Here is a 20,353-nt window from a genome sequence, read left to right as displayed (position 1 = left end):
GCCAGGATGGTCTCAATCTCCTGACCTCGTGATCCGCCCGTCTCGGCCTCCCAAAGTGCTGGGATTACAGGCTTGAGCCACCGCGCCCGGCCTCAATTGTCTAACTTCATGGTCATTCTCCTTCATAATCTGACTAGGTAAAACATGGAGTAGGATACATTCCGAAACTTCCATTTCACTTCTAAGATCTGTCTCCTGAAACCTTCGTTATCTGAGTGTGTGCACACTCATGCACGCGTGACTGTGTGGGAGGTAGAGGTTGTTTTTTTTGGCAAGACTGAACTACAAAGACATATTGTTAAGAAGGGGAGAAAAAGGATGGCCTATTTTCTTATATAAATATATGCAATTTCCCTACCCCATGTCTAGCAATTTCCTTAAATATCAACACTATTTTATTTTCCTTATTGAACCCAATGAAACATATTATATTCATTGCATATAAAAATATTAACATAGGCCAGGAGCAGTGATTCATGCCTGTAATCCCAACACTTTGGGAGGCCAAGGCGGGTGGATCACCTGAGGTCAGGAGTTCGAGACCAGCCTAACCAACATGGTGAAACCCTGTCTCTACTAAAAAAACAAAAAAATTAGCTGGGCGTGGTGGTGTGCGCCTGTAATCCCAACTACTTGGGAGGCTGAGGCAGGGGAATCACTTGAACCCACGAGGTGGAGGTTACAGTGAGCCGAGATCATGCCATTGCGCTCCAGCCTGGGTGATTTCATTTCAAAAAAATAAATAAATAAATAAAATAAGAATTAATGACTTGGGGAGCTACCTAGTCAATGTTACTTTCTTAAAGCTATTCTGTCTTTAGCAAATACTGCATTACACAAAGAGTGTATCCGTTTCTGGATGATATATGGCATGGTTAGGGCTTTTGCAGGGAGGGTGGTAATCAATTTGTTTAAGGAAGACTCACTTAGTGAACTAAAAATCCAAATTTAGAAATGGAGAATAACTCTAAAAACATATGCCTTGTAAATAGTCTGCCTTAGTGATAGCAGTTTATGTCAACAATTCTAAAAATAGAAAAAAATGTCATTTCTTCCAACTGTTTAAGATAGAGGTCTTGCCATACCTCATTTTCCAACACAGCTTTAAACTATAATAGAACATTTTATTATTTCTAAAGTCATTAAAACACTGAGCCAATGCTTTATGTTTTTTTAACGTTTATGCCATTTACCAAAGAAGCTTTAACTTCAGAACAACTTTTTTGATTAAAAAAAGTATACACATGGATTTGGGGACAGTTATGAGAACTATATGATAATCTTAAACTCTGAAAAGTCATATCCAAAACAGGATGGCAGTTTGGTGTTCCCTAGCATTATCCTAGGATTCTACACTCTTTCTCACAGACTTCTGGAATTAGGCCTTTTGTAATCTGTATTACTTAATCATGGTCTCAAAGTTACTACGGCACTGTTCAAATAACAAGGGGCAAGTGAAATAACAAATGAAAAAGCAAATGAAAAAACAAGTGAAAAAATAAATGAAATAGCCAGTTAAAAGGGTGCAGGGTGTGAGGCTAAATCTTCCCTCTTATACAAAGTTTTCAACATACCCATTAAAAATAAAACATAGGGCCGGGCGCGGTGGCTCAAGCCTGTAATCCCAGCACTTTGGGAGGCCGAGACGGGCGGATCACGAGGTCAGGAGATCGAGACCATCCTGGCTAACACGGTGAAACCCCGTCTCTACTAAAAACTACAAAAAACTAGCCGGGCGAGGTGGCAGGTGCCTGTAGTCCCAGCTACTTGGGAGGCTGAGGCAGGAGAATGGCGTGAACCCGGGAGGTGGAGCTTGCAGTGAGCTGAGATCTGGCCACTGCACTCCAGCCTGGGCAACAGAGCGAGACTCCATCTCAAAAAAAAAAAAAAAATATATCTATATCTATATCTATATCTATATCTATCTATCTATCTATATAATATATCCATTGGAAAACATTCAAAAAATCCATGATTTATTTAATATTAGAAGAGAAAGATAGTATCTTTCAAAGAGAAGGATAATGTTAGAAAAAGTGTTAACAGGATTTTGAAAAGCTAACATGAAAGACAGTTTGAAGGGAAAAACGCCAAATATTTTACTTTTACTAAATTCAGGAAAAACAATGGTTGTTGGCAATTGTTTTCATAAAGGTCAGAACAATGATATTATTCTGTTCTCATTAACTACAACTGTAAACATCTGAACCTCTTCACTACTGAGAGGTAATGGTGTAGTACAGTATCCTCAACAGCAATACTGTGGGCTTTATCATTCATTAAACCAGTGACTGACCCTGGTGTCTATTCATTACCACCCATAAGGAAAGGCAATTACATATTATTCAATAGTTGCAAAATATTTATACTGTAATTTCTATACAGACTGAAGCAATTACTTGCCCAAATACAAAAGTAATCCCATATCACACTTTTGACCACCTAAATTGGAATTACACTGGCTACTGAGTTAAGATGTCTTTACACAGCAGTATTGTTCTTATTTCTGAGTAGTTTCAAGAATTCTCTAATTTTCTTTTTTTGAGGCACTCTCACTCTGTCACCCAGGCTGGATGGAGTGTAGTGGCACGATCTCAGCTCACTGAACTTCCCAGACTCAGGCCATCCTCCCACCACAGCCTCCTGAGTAGCTGGGACTATAGGTGCATGCCACCAAGCCCAGCTAATTATTCTATTTTTAGTGGAGACAGAGTTTCACCATATTGGCCAGGCTGGTCTCGAACTTCTGATCTCAGGTGATTTGCCTGCCTCAGCCTCTCAAAGTGCTGGGATTACAGGTGTGAGCCACTGTGCCCTGCCTCAAGAATTCTCATAAGGGCACTTGGGAATTAATCTCACCCAAAGCCTTAAAAGAGAAATGAAGGGGGGGGGGATAGCATTAGGAGATATACCTAATGTAAACGACGAGTTGATGGGTGCAGCACACCAACATGGCACATGTATACATATGTAACAAACCTGCATGTTGTGCACATGTACCCTAGAACTTAAAGTATAATAAAAAAGAAAAAAAAAGGTAAAAAAAAAGAGAAATGAAGAATCTTTACTGGTAACAAAGGGTATAAGCAAGGTTCTTACTACGGGGAAAAGCTTGTGAGCAGAATAACAGCAACAAGGTAGCAGAGTGCACCTAGCTAATGGAAGAGTTACTGGCTTAACTGAAATCAGTGAGTGAGAAGGCTACTGACCACAGATCATGAGCCAGTTGCAGAGTTTAAACTTGATCTCATAGGTACTAGGGAACCCCAGATACTAAGAACCAAATTCTCTCTCTCTCTTTTTTTTTTTTTTTTTAAAGATGGAGTTTTGCTCTTTTCGCCCAGGCCAGAATGCAATGCCACGATCTGGACTCACTGCAACCTCTGCCTCCCGGGTTCAGGCGATTCTCCTGCCTCAGTCTCCTGAGCATCTGGGATTACAGGCGCCTGTCACAACACCCAGCTAATTTTTGTATTTTTAGTAGAAACAGGGTTTCACCATGTTGACCAGGCTGGTCTCAAACTCCTGACTTCACGTGATCCATCCGCTTCGGCCTCCCAAAGTGCTGGGATTACAGGCGTGAGCCACTGCCCCCAGTCCAAGAACCATATTCTTAAGCACAAGAGAAGGTAGAAGTGTTTGCACTCAAGGGGGACTATCTTTACTCAAAGTGCTTCTCTCAAAGACCTTGAAACAGAAGCTAGAGTGCATTCCTAAACCCACTCGCTCTAAAGGTCTCTCCAATTTACAAGTGCGCACTGATGTGTGACAGAGATATGACTAGAAAATAGCATTAACTGCTCAATCTCACAAAGCAAAGATGTTTACAGTTTCAAAAAGTTTCTTCTGAGAACGGAAATTGCTTTTGAAACATAAAAATTGTAAGTAATCAAAATAAAATTAAAATGTTAAGCTCTTTGGTCGGGCGCGGTAGCTCACGCCTGTAATCCCAGCACTTTGGGAGGCTGAGGCGGGCAGATCACCTGAGGTTGGGAGTTCAAGACCAGCCTGAACCAACATGGAGCAACCCCATCTCTATCAAAAATACAAAATTAGCTGGGCATGGTGGTGAATGCCTGTAATCCCAGCTACTTGGGAGGCGGAGGCAGGAGAATCACTTGAACCTGGGAGGCAGAGGTTGCGGTGAGCAAAGATCACCCACGCCATTGCACTCCAACCTGGGCAACAAGGGCAAAACTCCATCTCAAAATAAAAATAAAAAGTTAAGTTCTGTAAGGATGAATTTTTCCCAAATTCTGCCAACATAGTGTAATAAATTAAGGTGATAATTTCCGTATTTAACTAAGAAGATACATAAATGCCTTTAAAGTTTTTTCAAAATTTTACATTTCAGTATCACTTGGGCCATGGATCTTGGAATTTTTCATTAACCTCACCCATACTGACGTTAGCACCCTACAACAGCCACGTGATTTGTTAATCCTGCTGGAAGTACTTAAAGACAGCTTTCGAAGTAATTCATAAGCATTTTGAAGTTTGGTGGCTTTTCACATCCCACAGCATATGAGGTATATGATGTGTCATTAGACAAGGACACTGCTCTCACTATTCCTTGCTAACTCAGTTGCATTAATATCTATTAGAAAAGTATAACCTAAAAAACTGGTAACTTTGAACAACAGTGTCTGGTGTTCAGATATTGAATGATGTCTTTATACCCTCTGTTCTTTGGGACTGGAAAACCCTTTCTAGCTTTCTTGATTATTCTGAGAAACACTATTTAAAGCCATCTTCACTTAAGATATGACTCTTCTAGCCAGACATGGTGGGTCACGCCTATAATCCCAGCACTTTGGGAGGCCGAAGCAGGCAGATCACGAGGTCAGGAGATGCCACCCTGGATAACATGGTGAAACCCCGTCTCTACTAAAAATACAAAATATTAGCTGGGCGTGGTGGCAGGTGACTGTAATCACAGCTACTCAGGAGGGTGAGGCAGGAGAATCGCTTGAACCCGGGAGGCGGAGGTTGCAGTGAGCCAAGATTACGCCACTGCACTCAAGCCTGGGCAACAGAGCAAGGCTCTGTCTCAAAAAAAAGAAGAAAAAAGAAAAAGATATGACTCTTCTTTGTGATCTATTTCCTGACAACCACCTTATGGTTATTTAGAAAATAATAGGATGAGAAAAATATACACATGCTTTCTTGATACAAATACCTCCAGATTTCTTGATCTGAGCTATTTCAAATATAACCCTATACTTGATTTTCATACATTTAACTGTTAATTTTCCACAATTATGTCAGGTAAATATTATACATTGACAACTAAAGCATATATAACAAACCAATATTTTAATCTCCAGCATATGCAAAGATTTTAAAAAACCTCTTTCAAGTTTTTTGCTGTGGTCGGTAAATCTAAGTAATTACCTCTAATCTTCACATCTTAGAAACTTTACTACTAATAAGCCTCATCTTTTCTGAAGCTTTACTATTTTAAAAAAGTCTAAGAATTCCTGATAATTTTAATAACAGTAAGGATTTACTTTTCTATTCAAGTATGAAACAAAGATCAAGAAGAATTTGACTATTTACCAGATTTAGGGTGTAAGACCCTGGGAAAAAAGGAAACAAGTTCATCATTTTTATGGCATGGAGGACTTTTTACCTGAATCCAAATCTCCTTTGAGTTAATTTCTGCTCCTATATTAGTTTCTATTTCATTTATCATGAATAAAAGTCTTCTTTCAGAAACACTTTAGGCCGGGTGTGGTGGCTCACGCCTGTAATCCCAGCACTTTGGGAGGCTGAGGCAGGCGGATCATGAGGTCAGGAGATCGAGACCATCCTGGCTAACCCGGTGAAACCCCGTCTCTACTAAAAAATACAAAAAAAATTAGCTGGGTGTGGTGGCGGGCGCCTGTAGTCCCAGCTACTCGGGAGCCTGAGGCAGGAGAATGGCATGAACCCAGAAGGTGGAGATTGCAGTGAGCTGAGATCACGCCACTGCACTCCAGCCCGGGCGACAGAGCGAGACTGTCTCAAAAATGAAAAAAGACAAAACAAAACAAACAAACAAACAAAACAAAACAAAAAAAACACTTCAGAGAAACGGCAAAGAAAAAATGGCTTCATGTTATAAAGACCCAATGCTATGCTACACTTCACAGTCAAATGGGGATATTAGTGCCCCCTCATCATAAGAATGTCTATGCTTGACTTTGGTGAAGATGGGTTATTATGAGTTATTCCTTGCTTGGTCTTTTGATGAATGGGGGCATTTATGAGACAGATAAAGAAGAATAGAGATTTTCCCTCTCACAAAATTAACTGGTCTCTATGAAGACTGTATCTGACTTTTATCATCATGGTGCTCCAATGGACAACTTAACAGTATCCAAAATGAGCAGAATTTTGCCAACTCCCACTTCTACAGCAGATTCTAAAACAATGTACTTATTTAGCCTAGTGCAGAATAAGCTACATAGAATGTGAGGCATTTTATGGTTGCTTTTGCCCCAAGAGAAGTGGAATGATCCTCTGGCTCCAAATTTCTTCGAATCTTGCAGATCCCAAACACCTAAAATCTTTTTGGTTTTAAGAATGAGATTCTTCCCACAAGTCAGACAAGTGCCTGTGTTAGAAGAAAAAATGGCCACAATCTTTCCTTCTAAATAAGATGCCTTCACAACCAGGGCTCCCTGGGGTTCATCAGAGAATGCTGATAAAAGCCAACAAGAAAACCTGAAATACTATCCAGGCAGATCCTCTCCTGATAATTTTGATGTTTTTCCTTTAGAATGTTCACTAGAAAGAATTTTTCTCTTCCACATAGTATCATGACTAAAATTTCCTATACTAGCCTACCCAAGTAAGTACTGCTTTTGTTACTGTTCAATTTATTAATTCCTTTAAATCATTACACATACTATTTAAGCTATTCAAATAAAAATTAGGCATACCTAGAAGCTGATAGGATGTACAACTGAGACACAATACATTTAAATATAGAATAAAAAAGACCTCCATGGAATCAAAATAAACAGAAACTCCCTAGGAGGAGCAGGGAGGGAGCAGACTGTGTAGACTTTCTTGGAAGGGCGATGTTAACCTCAGTATCAAAGATGGCTCAAAGTTATACTCTGGGCTAATGTCCAATAAGGATAGGACCCTGGAATGTAAGTTTATCTTTCCTAATTTAATATCTTTTTTTTTTTTTCCAGTGCTAAAACATCAGATAAGAGCCTACCTGACATTTTGGAGAATTTGCTGTGCTGGGATTGATATTCCGCATTGCCTAAGAGTAAAAAATAAGATGGATAAAAATTACTTTAAGCCACATGGTCTGGCTGTGTAGGCTGACTTACAAATTGTATCCAGACGTATCACCATAGCACAGAATTCCCAAGCTACCCAAGAAGAAGCAGACTAAGGAAGACAGGAGCCAATGGAGTCACCACATAACAAAACTGGAACCTCAGAAGTTTTTAACAGCATTGAGGATAGGACAGCAAGACTTTAGGTGTCAGAACTAAAAAAAATTTGATATTGGTCACGTAGGTTCTTTGCTTCTGAGTATTAGATAAAGCAGATACAATATATTTGATGTTTCAGTGGTAAGATAAACTATCAATGGAAGAAGTTCACAGGAAGCCAAAAGACTTAAGATACACTGAATTCATTGTGATTACTTAAAAAAAATCCAAAAAATAGTCTATTAGTATGAGAATAGAGCAGGTCTGTCAACTTTAACATAAGAAAAGACGACACAGTAGGTAGTAAAGATGAAACAAAGAAGTTACCTTTAAAGGAAGTGAAGCTATTCTATCCAGGACCCATCACCCAGAGTAAGACTGAGAATTAAGATTTAGGGAAATTCTTTGAAAGTAGAGTTTTACAAATAGCAGCGTTTGCCCACCAAAAAACCCCAGGATGATCTACGGCATAAAACAAAATGGCGAATGGCCCCATTTCTAGACTTTACAAATCATCTTAAAAACAGTGTGATTTTAACATTAGTAATTAAATAACTTTTTTTTAGTTTTTTGATTTTGACAGTTTTTATTCATAGTGAAATTGAGACCTGTATTTACTCAGAACAACTACTACTCGGTAACAACAAAATGAAAAACAATGAAAATAGGTTACATAAAACATTTTTAAATTGCTTTATTTTTTTCTATTAGCCACATAATTATATTTTTGATGGTTCTACCGTGTTCTAACAATAGCAGGTGAAAAATCTTCTTTATGGTAATTTGTTAGAAAGTCAGAGGTACAATAATGCTTCTTTTCTCCATCTTTTTTATGTCAGATAAACATTTCTTTCAGGATCACTTTATAGGGGCCAAAAGGAAAACTTCCCCTCTGCCCTCTAAAGGTTCGCTGAAAATGAATAGACAAATTAATTGGAGAAAAGGGCATACAAATTTATTTAAGGTACCCAAGCATGGGGGAAATTGCAAGAGAATGATTACCCAATAACCGAGTAAGTTCCAGATACTACATAATACCCTTCTTCACAGGGGAAGGGAACATGAGGGAAATGAGGCCATTTTGAAGGGCAGTAAATGATTTTTAGACAGAATGAATGGGCCTAGTGCTCAGACAATGGTTAGTAAATAATTATCTTTGGAAACTGAATGGGATCTGAGAACAGACAATAGTCTGGGCAAAGTTCCTCTGAGCTTTCTAGGTGTGATATTTAATTTTTAGTCTTTTCCTTTGTCATACAAGTTTCAGTCTTCTCTGGTTAATGAAATTTTGGGGAGGGGATCAACAGCAATTGTATTCCTTTTTGGGGGGTCTGGTTTCTAGGTAGATAAAGGAACTTCAAAGAACAACCTCATCCTGTGCTTTGGGAGAGAACTTGAGGCTGCTTCCTTAGTTTAGTCTGTCAAAGAACCATATTTTGTAGCATATTTTCTGAGCCCCAAAAAGTTCCTGACATCATATGTTGGCACGTACTATCTTACTCCTTCTATCAGGGTTTACCTTTGATGTCAATCACACTAGAGTTGTATGGACAGATTACCGACAAAGCACAGTTTAAAGGTGAGCCTGTCTCAGAAGCCATGGCTTAATTTAACTCCTTAAATACCAGTTCCTCAAACCCCAAATCAGAGTTCAGGTAGTACTGAGTTCATATATTTTCACTGACACTCAAGAGATACTTTTAAAATATAGCCCTTAAAAAAAAAACCAGACCTTTAAGTGCTTACTTCCTGGTAACAGAAATGTAGAGGGTTTTTTTTTTTTTTTTAAGAGACAGGGTCTCACACCATGTTGCCCAGGCTGGTTTCAAACTCCTGGGCTCAAGCAAGCCTCCTGCCTCAGTCTCCCAAAGTGTTGGGATTAGAGGCATGGGCCATGAGACACCATGCCTGGCTGAGTATGATGATTTTTAAATGTCTATACTTAGCATGCTGTGATTTAGGTGGGGGAAAAAACAGCATAGATACATGTATTTTATGTATGTAAACAGAATATCTCTGGAAAAATGAACAAAAAACAAAAAACCTAAGAAACTCATAGTTACTTAGGCCCCATAGGAGAGAACCAGAAAAACAGGGAAAAGCTCTTATTTTGAGTGTACTTTCACCTTTTGTACATTTATCACTATTATACCATGTTTCTATTATCTATTCAAAAAAATTTTATATAGAAATTTAAAAAATATCTACACTGTTTAACAAAAGACCTTATCCCCAATATCTGAACTTAGATTTAACCACTCTGAAATAAGTCAAAATTAATGTTGACATTAATTATATATATTAGGAACATAAAGACCAACAGTACCTTCTAGAAGAAAGCTGATGGAAATGGTGATTAAAGGGCTTCAAGCTCTCTACTGCTATGTCCTACTTTTCCCAACATAAAAAAACATCCATAAGCAGGTCATTTTAAAGCACACTGGCATCTTCTAAACTTGAAGATAACTTTTTGTTTTTTGAGACAGAGTCTCGCTCTGTCACCCAGGCTCGAGCGCAGTGGCACAATCTTGGCTCACTGAACCTCTGCCTCTGAGGCTCAAGTGATTCTTGTGCCTCAGCCTCCCAAGTAGCTGGGATTACAGGTGTGCGCCACCACGCTTGGCTAATTTTTGTATTTTTAGTAGAGACGGGGTTTCGCTAAGTTGTCCAGGCTGGTCTTGAACTCCTGGCCTCCAGTAATCTGCCCACTCTGGCCTCCTAAAGTGCGAGGATTACAGGCGTGAGCTACCGCACCTGGCCAAAGGTAATGTTTATTTTGTTTTAAATGAAAATTCTTAGATTCGGTAATACTGAAGTATATTTGTCATTCGAGAAATGTCATATTGGTGTATCCCACCACGTAAGTTATTAATAAAGGATATTTTCTCCCAAGTGATGTTCTAGAATTTCCCCTTTAGTGAAATCCTCAGAAAAACAGCAATCCACAATTCCATGTAGGTTAGAGAAAGCATCCTTGCTTCCTTCACTTTTTGCTCAATTGCAATGACCATGACCAAAACAGCTCTTCATGATACAGGTTTCCAAGTCACATCCCTTGTAACTTGATCAAAGGCCATTCACAGTCACGAAACTAAGACAAGGACAGGGCTGGAAAGAATGCTTCTGTGTTGCTCAGTTTTACAAAGACAACAATCTTCTGTAACTAATAAATGTTAAAATGCAATCTGCCCAACTTTAAGAGAACAAACCCCAAAAAGTGGAAGGCTGGTTTCTAACCTGTGGCCTCACCTGCCGAAGCAGTTCTTGTTGTTTCAGCCGCAGTCTCTCCTTCTCCATCTGTAGTTGCTGCAGTCGCATCTGTTGCTGCTGGTTGGAGTTGCTGCCACCCATGACGCCTCCCTGTGGGCTCTGGGGAGCCAGGGGTGGTGGCTGTTTCACTGGAGCACTCTGACTGATTCTCTGGTTCATGGCTGAAATGAAAAGAAAAAAAAAATCTGTCCTAAAAAACTAGCGAAGGAAGAGAAAATGATAATTTAATTATTCGAAAGCAATTTGGGATATTCAATGTAGCTTTTTTGGGCAGGAAGACTGGAAATAACCTAAAAATCCATCAATATTACAATGACTACATTAATTTATTATTACTGTTGTCATAAGATACAAGAAACTCATAAGAGAAAAGAAACAAGAGGTAGTTTTAACATGCAATGATGATAAGGAATAGTTTCTAAGGACTTACTAAATTAAAAGCAAGGTAAAGTGTTAAAAAAAAAGGGGGGGAGAGAGTGGGAGTGAATATATATTGCATATTCAGAGGATATAAAAATTGATGAAGAGCTAAGAAGCAACTAACATCTTTTGGTTCCAGAGATGGGAAAGTAGGTGACTAAAGGACAAAGTTGGAGAACCTTTTTTATAACTTCTGAAGTGTGAATGATGTAAATTCATTACTTCTTATGAAATATAAAAATGTAATTAAAAATTCATCCACAAAAACTAAGACAAAACATTCCAAGCAGCAAAGCCCATGAAAATAATGAGCCCTTAATATATCCACATACACATCCCAATAAAGCAAGTAGATTAAAATGATATGATGCTTGCTCGTATCCAGTTGAGGTCACAAGTATTTGGATGACACAGATTTGTCTCATTGGACACCATGGTACCCACAGCATAAAGTCTAGATAGCAAAAAAAAAAATTTTTGAAGCTGTAATACACTATTTGGTGGTCAGAAACGGACTGGGTTTTCATACTAGTGAATTTCTGTCACTGATACAACACTGATCAAACTGTGGATTAACCTCAGTGGGCAGAGGGAAGTTTTATGTGAAAATGTTAGTAAAAATAATAAACCTTTTCAGATACATATTTAACTTAAGTTGAAATTTTGGGTCACTGTTTCTACTAAATGTTTAGTACACAATGACTAAAGAAAACCCCAGGTCCCAATGGCTTTGTAGTCATTCAAGGAAGAAATAACACCAATCTTACACAATCTCTTCCAGAGCATAACAAGGATGGAATATTTTCCAACACTTGTAAGGCCAGCATAACCTTGATACCATACAAGGATATTAAAAGAAAGGAAAATTACAGGCCAATCTCTCATATAAACCTTGCTACAAAAATCCTAAATAACATACACTGACAGCTCTTATAACTTAATGGTCTCCCAGTCACACAGCAAACTCCTCGTGATTTTTAATGTGTCCCATTATAACAGACTGGCTGCTTGGTAAACGCCATTTCTTCTTGGAAACTACTTGAGCAAAAACCTCACAAGGCTGAATCCATCCTATACATTAAAAATTTTCTTCTCTCAAGGAATTGCCTGGGAATGTTTCCATATTGTCTACTGATGTTTCCTGCCTGATTCTAATTTTTGTTTACAAATTTATATGCTCCCTCAGACTGAGTGCCAGAGTATGGGCCATATCCTAGTCATCTATGTGTCCTCAATACCTGGCACAGCATCTGGCACCAAGTGTGTGCTGAAAAAATACTGAGCCATTTCTACATAAATTGAGTAGTTACTCACTGAGGCAGATACTATTTAAGACAATAGAGAAGTCCTACTATTAATTTCTCTTTAGATTACCACACTTTTTTTTTTTTTTCCTTTTCTGTCTTACTATGTTGCCCAGACTGGTCTCAAACACCTGGCTTCAAACAATCCTACTGTCTGTCTCTCAAGTAGCTGAGACTGCAGGCAAGCACCATACCTGGCTCAGGACTGCCCAATTCTTCTATCAGGCTAGGATAGCACCGAGACAGAACCAAGGATATTACAGAGAGGAAAATTACAGACCAGTCTCTCAGAATAATGCCTTGATTCAATCCAATCTTCTCAGCTACCTGTTAATATAAGATGACTGCATTATTAACTTATTTCCATTTTTTCTGCTCTTATTTTTTTCCCTCCAGCTTTTCTGTATTTCATTTTCTAACTTTTGAGTTGAACTTAATTCATTTCAATCTTTTTTTGGAAGACTTAAATCAATAAATTTACCCTTAAGTCCTGCTTTACCTGCATCCCACATGTTTTGAAATAGTGTAATTCATGACTGTTCTATTCCAAAAATGTGTAATTTCTATGGTGACTTACATTTAAGTCATGAGCTATTTAGGAATATATTTTTATGTTTCCAAACATATATTTTACATTTTGAAGGTAATTTCCATAAACATAGAAAAGTAGAAAAATTAATACAGATAATGAATCCTTGTGTACTCATCACTTGCGTTCTTCCCAATTGTCAAAACCTGGCCCCAATCTTTTTTTACCTCTATCCTCAACTACTTTTCAGCAGCCAATTATGTTCAAGTGAACAATATAGCATTTCACCCATAATTTCAACATGTATTTCTAAAAAGATGGGGTCTTCTTTAAAAAAAGAAAAATATAATTACAATACCATGATTACACTATCAAAATTTACCAATTCCTTAATAGTATCAAAAGTCCATCCCATGCCTACACTTCCCTATTATCAAGGGAATTATTATTATTTTTACAATTGGCTTGTTCAAAACAATCCAAACAAGGTCCATACACTGTATTTGACTCATAATCCAAGACTTTAATAACATGGTTCTGCGGTTTCTGTATCATCAGGAGGAAGAGTACCTAGCAACGTTTTAGAAATGCAAATTCACGGGCCCTGACCCAGGGCTAATGAATGAGAAACTATGGGATGAAGCCAGCAATCTGTGTTTTGACAAGCCCTCCCAGTGACTTTTGATTCATGCCAGCACTCTGAGGACCACTGTTTTAATACACAGGTTCCCCCTTTGTTTTTTCCTTGTCATTTATTTGTCAAAGAAACTGTCATTTGCCTCATAGACTTTTCTACAGCCTGGACTTTGCTGATTGCATCCCCATATTACTATGTAGCATGCTTTTCCATTTCTTGATTTATGTAAACAAGTTCGAATATAGAGGCCTGATCACAATTTTTGGCAATACCTCACTGGTGGCACTACATGAGGACAGAAGGCACAAGATGACTGTCTTCATGATAAGGATGGATCAGTGGTGCAGATGTGGCAAACCTATTATATCCACTTTAGGTTATTTTCACCCAATGGTTTTTAGCAACCACTGATTTTTTAAAACCTAAACCTATTATTTCATTAGAGGTTACAAAATGATGGTATCATTCCTTCCCATGTATTATTTGAAGTTCCATAAATAAGAATTTTTCCATATTAAGCATTTCGTTACCCTGAAACATAATTTGTACAGGTAAGGTACAGAATAAATGTTTGATTCATTCCCTTTTTGTGTATATTTTCAGGATGATGAGTTGGTCCCAGAGTCCTCCCAAAGGTAGCCAATAAGGGTTTAAAAAAAAAACCTTCCATATTAAGCATCTTGTTACCCTGAAACATAATTTGTACAGGTAAGGTACAGAATAAATGTTTGATTCATTCCCTTTTTGTGTGTATTTTCAGGATGACGAGTTGGTCCCAGAGTCCTCCCAAAGGTAGCCAATAAGGGTTTAAAAAAAAAAACATCGGCCGGGCACGGTGGCTCATGCCTGTAATCCCAGCATTTTGGGAAGCCGAGACGGGCCGATCACGAGGTCAGGAGATCATGACCACCTTGGCTAATACGGTGAAACCCCGTTTCTACTTAAAAAAAAAAAAGAAAGAAAGAGAAAGAAAAATTAGCCTGGCATGGTGGCGGGTGACCGTAGTACCAGCTACTCAGGTTGCTGAGGCAGGAGAATGGTGTGAACCTGGGAGGCAGAGGTTGCAGTGAGCCAAGATCACACCACTGCACTCCAGCATGGGCGAAAAAGCGAGACTCTGTCTCAAAAAAAAAAAAAAAAAAAAAAAAAAAAAAATTCTGATACTCTGCTACCTAGAGCAAAAGGAATACAATCATTATGAAATCACAGATTTTAAAATATGTTTATGATGGGTTTTAATCCAGCACAGTTATTCTGATCAATGCTCAAAGTGTGCCATATTTGACCAAGGTAAGCCCTTCAAGCTGGATCTTTGTGCTATGGCTACAGTGGGCTTGGTCTACTTCCTTGTTTGCTTTTAGGCATAAAAAGATGTTCCAAGGTCATCCAGTATATTCCCTGCCCCAAATTTTAGTCAGCCTTTTTTGAAGAAGCCCTGATTTCTTTGAGTGGGAAATGGTATTTAAGAGACATTAATCTGGGTATAGGGAGTACCAATTATTATGTTGTCGCTTTTTTGTAACTATTTCTAGGTGGTACTCTCCTTCAGAAAATGCATATTTCCAATTCAGATTTAGGATGCATGGTTTTCACTTTGATTTCATAACAACTATTTTTTCTCATGCTGAAAAATTGGGTTCTAACAATATTAATATGTATTGTCCTCTATACATATGCAATCATCTAAAAACAACATACTATGATCATTAAATGATTCAAGTTTCAGATTTCTTTGCAATTTTATCTCCTTAAGATATTCCATTAAATACATAAAGTAAAATCACTGTGCTTTAAAGTCACCTGAAATTGTTCTTCTATAATTAGCCAACTACCTGAAATACAGGTGTACTTGTGACATTCTGCTTTTGAATTTCAGAGATGGGCTTTATTTCCCACCTACTTCCTCCTACCTCCAATAGGTAACAGGTAAACTGTATCAGTGTTTCCTTTACTCTACTCTTAAAAATGTAAGCAAACACAAACACATCCCTTCTTCTTTGATATATGGTAGCATACTGTGGATACTTCCTTCCACTTTGCTTTTGTCTTTCTAACAATACAACCTGAGATAACTCTAAAGCAGTATATAGAGATTTTCCCTCATTTTCCTAGTGACACAGCTGGTTAATATTCTATTCAACCAATTTCCTATCAGGTTTCCATTATTAGTAAAGAGTACTGTACAGAATATACTCACACATAATTCTGTATTTCTGCTACTATATCTTTGGGTAGATTTCTATATGGGAGATTGCTTTGGTGAATGTTAAAAGCATAAATAATTTTGCTAGATATCGCCAAATTTGCACCACTGCCCCACCCCAGGAGTTGTACTTTGATGTATCCTCACTAGTAATGTAAGAGAGTGCTTTGTTTGCCCCCAAAGCCTTGCCAATTTTGGGTTTCTGCCAATCTGAAAGATGAGTAGTATCTCAGCATGATTTTTATTTTTGCTATGTCTTATTATACAATCTATACACCAAGGATAAGGAATCTATGTCTGCGATGTAAGTAACAAATAGTTTTCCTCAGTTTATCATCTTTTTTCTTGTTTTTCGTAAGAACTTGGTCTTAGCCCGGCGTGGTGGCTCACGCCTGTAATCCCAGCCCTCTGGGAGGCTGAGGCAGACGGATTACCAGAGGTCAGAAGTTCGAGATCAGCCTGGCAAAAATGGTGAAACCCCATCTCTACTAAAAACATAAAAATTAGCTGGGCATGGTGGCAGGCACCTATAATCCCAGCTACTCTGGAGGCTGAGGCTGGATAATCACTTGAATCAGGGAGGCGGAGGTTGCAGTGCGCTGAGATTGCGCCACACTGCACTCCAGCCAGGGCGAGAAGTGCAAGACTCTGTCCCCAAAAAAAAAAAAAAAAAAAAAAAAAAAAAAAAGCTTATTTAGTCAAATTTATCAATCTTTTTAAAAATTTGAATTATGTTTTCTCACTTTCAAACTAAAGAGAAATTCACCCATTTTAATTAAAAAACTATAGTTCTCATTTACTTGGCAACTCAATCTGATCCACTGCAATTTATTCTGGTGAATGGCGTGAACGGATCTAATTTTATCTTCTTCCATATGGCTAACCATTAGTCCCAACACCACTTGTGTTACAGTGTATCTTCCCCCTCATCTTCTTTATCATAGACTAAATTTTGACATTTTGTTATTTCCAGATTTTTTATTTTATTAATCTAACTATTCTTATACTAGTACCACAGTACTGCCTTTATGTTTATACTATATAAACATGTAAGTTATATATATGTATATAAACATATACATTATTTAGTACATACAGTATATACAACAGTACAACCTTAGTAATATGTTTAATAGTTGGTAGGGCAAGAAATGTTTTTTGAAACAATTTTTTAATTATGAGTTTAAATTTAATTGCATTGAGGTTTACAAAAAATAGTCTATACAATATTGATTCTAGACAATTTGTGACTCTGTGACTTGACATGTTGTCAATCCTTGTAAATGTTTGTCCTAGGCCAGGGCCAGGTCAGCTGCACACCTGACTTTTCCCATTGAGCCTGTTATGTGTGTCCTCTTCCTTATTAACACTTTTATTAACAGTTCTTCTCAGGAGCCAAATGGCCCCTAAACCTGGCAGCCCTCTAGCACTACCCTCAGTGCTTTATGTGGTTTTATTTTCTGCCCTATAGAGATTTTTTTTTTTTTAATTCATACTCTAGTTGTGTTTTTGGTTATCTTGTTTTAATATTTTGTCTGAAGAGAGAAAGGATGTCAAAACATGACATATGGCTCCAGCTTGTTCAAAGCCTTATTAATCGCATATGGAAAAAAAATCGTACTTACTAACTCATGAAGACTTAGGAAATGGCTTTGTAAGAAAGTAAATGGCTAAAAATTTCATCCTTATAGGTTACAGTTTAGTATTTTATAGGGCAATGGATAGGGGAAAAGCCAACAGTTTTTGGGACCTAAGATTTGCCAGGCATCAACAACTTCATTTAATAAAATTGCTCTTTTCTGTTACCAACATATTTACATAACTGACAGGTATCATAGTATATATTAAAAAACATAGTCTTTAGAGTCAAATGAACTTGGATTAGAGTTGGGCATACTAATTCAGTAATTCACTTAATCCTCGGTTTTCTCATCTGTACCAAGGATACTGACATCTCCATTTGAGTTATTATGAGGACTGATTATTCTATCACACACCTGGAATAGTGGGTGCTCCATAAACCTTAGTCTCTCCTCTCTTCTCCAGAACTTCTTTCAAGACTCTGACTCCTACAGACTAATTCCATATTTTGATGATTCCTATACCTCTCTCCTCCTCCTCCACAAACACGCACAGACATATACATACATTCTCTTTCTCCCTCTTCCTATTTTATCATACCATTTACTGTTTCCAAATATTCCTATGATTCACAAAGACATGCATGTTTATCTTTCCTACAAGGTCTAAATAGAAAAAAGATGGGTAGTGGAGATTGAGCTAAGGGCATAAGGGGATCCTTCTCTTTTGGTGAAACATCTTCTTGGTGTTTCAATATAACACTCAACATATTTCCACACAGAGACATTTTAAAAATGTGCTGTGCCAGGTTTGATAGCATGAGTTAAATATGAATTGGGCAACTGAACTGAGATTCATCACATACAATGAACATGTCGTAAATTGAGGCCCAAGGCAAACAACTATAGGGGAAAAATGTTTTTGGTTCCAAGCCATAAAAAAGCAAAACCCCAAAAACCTGCTATAAAACAGCCCATCAGTAAGCTGAGGAGTGTTGGAATTATAAAACATTATTGATTTCAAAACAGATTCTAGAGCTAAACATTGTTAAATATTTCATCCATTAAGAAACATTTGGATAAGCTTTTGAGCTTTCCACACTGTATTTTCATTACGTAACATAACATTATTTATGAAGTAACATACATTCTTGGTAAAAAAATAAAAAACTGAATAGTAATAAATTTGCACAAAAATAAAGTGGTAAATATCCTTTGCTTCTCACCAGTTTCCCAGAATTAGATACCATAAGCAGTAATCATTAATGACAATAGCCAATGCTGATGGCAAACTGAATTGGTTGGAAAGGCCTTTTTCAAATCTAAGCTTATCTGACTATTCAAAACCACGGAACAGGAAAAATAGGATATCAAAAGATGAAGGAAGAACCAGTCCACAGAATTAAACAGAAACTTGCACAAAATTATGTAAGAGAAATACTCTGATGACTATTGTCAGCACTTTTGGCTGTGTTTACCTAAATGTTGTTACCTATGGATACCAGCAGCACTACAAGGTTTCCATATAAAGAACTCACTTAAATGACCAATTCAAACAACCTTGTTTATCTACTGAAGCTGGGATTTATTCCTCTCCAGAAGCATCCTGTTCTTTACCTTCTGAGTATCTTAAGCCTTTCAACAAAGCACAGAGCGGTGCACCCACATGGGGTGCAGCAGAGACCTCACAAGCAGGCAAGAAACAAAACCGGCTTTGTTTCCTGGGGAAAGGGGGCAGGGCAGCAAGAAAAGAAAAGAATAGCATTACCAACTTCTTCCTCTGGCTATCAACTATTGAAATCCTGATGTTTCCAGTTTAAAAAAAAATTCTAAAAGGTAAAAACAAAACAAAAACTTCACAAAATGTCAAAATTTTTAAAATTGTAATATGCTATGTTTTAAAATTTAGAGTCCGTGCTTCTTGTACTACGAATAGTAACTGTTTCAAGTCTTGCTTAACAAATCAACCCTGACAGCTTTATGGTAGAAAACCAATGACTGAGCAATTACTGAAAAATAAGGGACTACTTTCTCGAAAATAAATGAAAGGGGTCATCACCATAGGTTTTTTCCCCAAGTTTCATTCTAAACATGTGAATTTCCAAACTTCAAACAATTTTTAGATTTACATGATTTGTAACCTCAAAACTTGGATTATAACAATGTACTACAGATCTGTTAGTCATAAACTTTGGAATAATAAATTTAATTCTAGTAATCTTATTGGGTATACATTTAAAATAAGAAACAATTCTTAAACTATTAAAACATTATATCAAATCTCCCACAACAAAAGCTTTTGTCTAGTATTTTTTTCAAATCTCAGACACTGCATATTTCCGTATTAGCACAGCTATATTAATTGGTTCAAAACATTTAGAAACAAAATTTGGGTTTTCATCATACCTATGAGTATACTCAAAACTACAAAACAGTAGACTTGTTAAAAGAAATTAAGGTTCTTCTAAAAACACAAACTAATAGGCCATCTGTGGGTCTTAAAGCAATAAAAACAAAACACAAAACACCTATTCCTGGCTCTTAGTGTTTACTGCATGACCTAAGGGAACTGAATCATCTACAGAGAGTTGCTATAAAGTGGCGTAATCTACTTCAACATAAATACTTAAAACATAATCTACTTAAACATAAAATGTAGTTTTTCAGTAAAAAATTGCTTACTTAATTCACACTGAAAAGCTGTCTTTTACAAAAAAAGGAAAGACGGGAGACCTAACCTAATGACTGAATACATCTTTTTATGATCAATATACAAAAGATATTTCCCAACTAAGCTATATACCTAAATGACATCATGCCTAGAAATAAATTTTTTCTCTTTACTGAGATAATTCACGCTTGTTACATGTACTGTCTGATAGTCCTTACATATTCACAGAATTGTACACCCATTGCCACTAATTTCAGAACATTTTCATCACTTCAAAAAAAGTCACAAAAACAAAAACAA

General features: G+C 37.3%; 1 protein-coding gene across 12 annotated transcripts in view; it reads right to left on the bottom strand.

The window, feature by feature from the left end:
- Positions 1 to 20,353, bottom strand: part of YAP1 (Yes associated protein 1) — a 126,649-nt gene that overhangs the window by 17,268 nt on the left and 89,028 nt on the right. For 3 of the 12 annotated variants that reach the window (XM_010379037.2, XM_010379038.2, XM_010379045.2), the window contains 2 exons: positions 10,677 to 10,870; positions 7,214 to 7,261 (listed from right to left, as the gene is read on the bottom strand). In XM_010379037.2, coding sequence (XP_010377339.1) covers positions 7,214 to 7,261; positions 10,677 to 10,870 — 242 coding nt within the window. The remainder of the gene's footprint in view (positions 1 to 7,213; positions 7,262 to 10,676; positions 10,871 to 20,353) is intronic. The other 9 variants (XM_010379039.2, XM_010379040.2, XM_010379047.2 and 6 more) reach the window with 3 other exon arrangements.

This window comes from Rhinopithecus roxellana, chromosome 15, assembly GCF_007565055.1.
Source record: "Rhinopithecus roxellana isolate Shanxi Qingling chromosome 15, ASM756505v1, whole genome shotgun sequence".
Classification (NCBI taxonomy): Eukaryota; Metazoa; Chordata; class Mammalia; order Primates; family Cercopithecidae; genus Rhinopithecus; species Rhinopithecus roxellana.
Note: the sequence above shows the minus strand (reverse complement) of the source record. Positions and strands in the feature narration are given on the sequence as shown.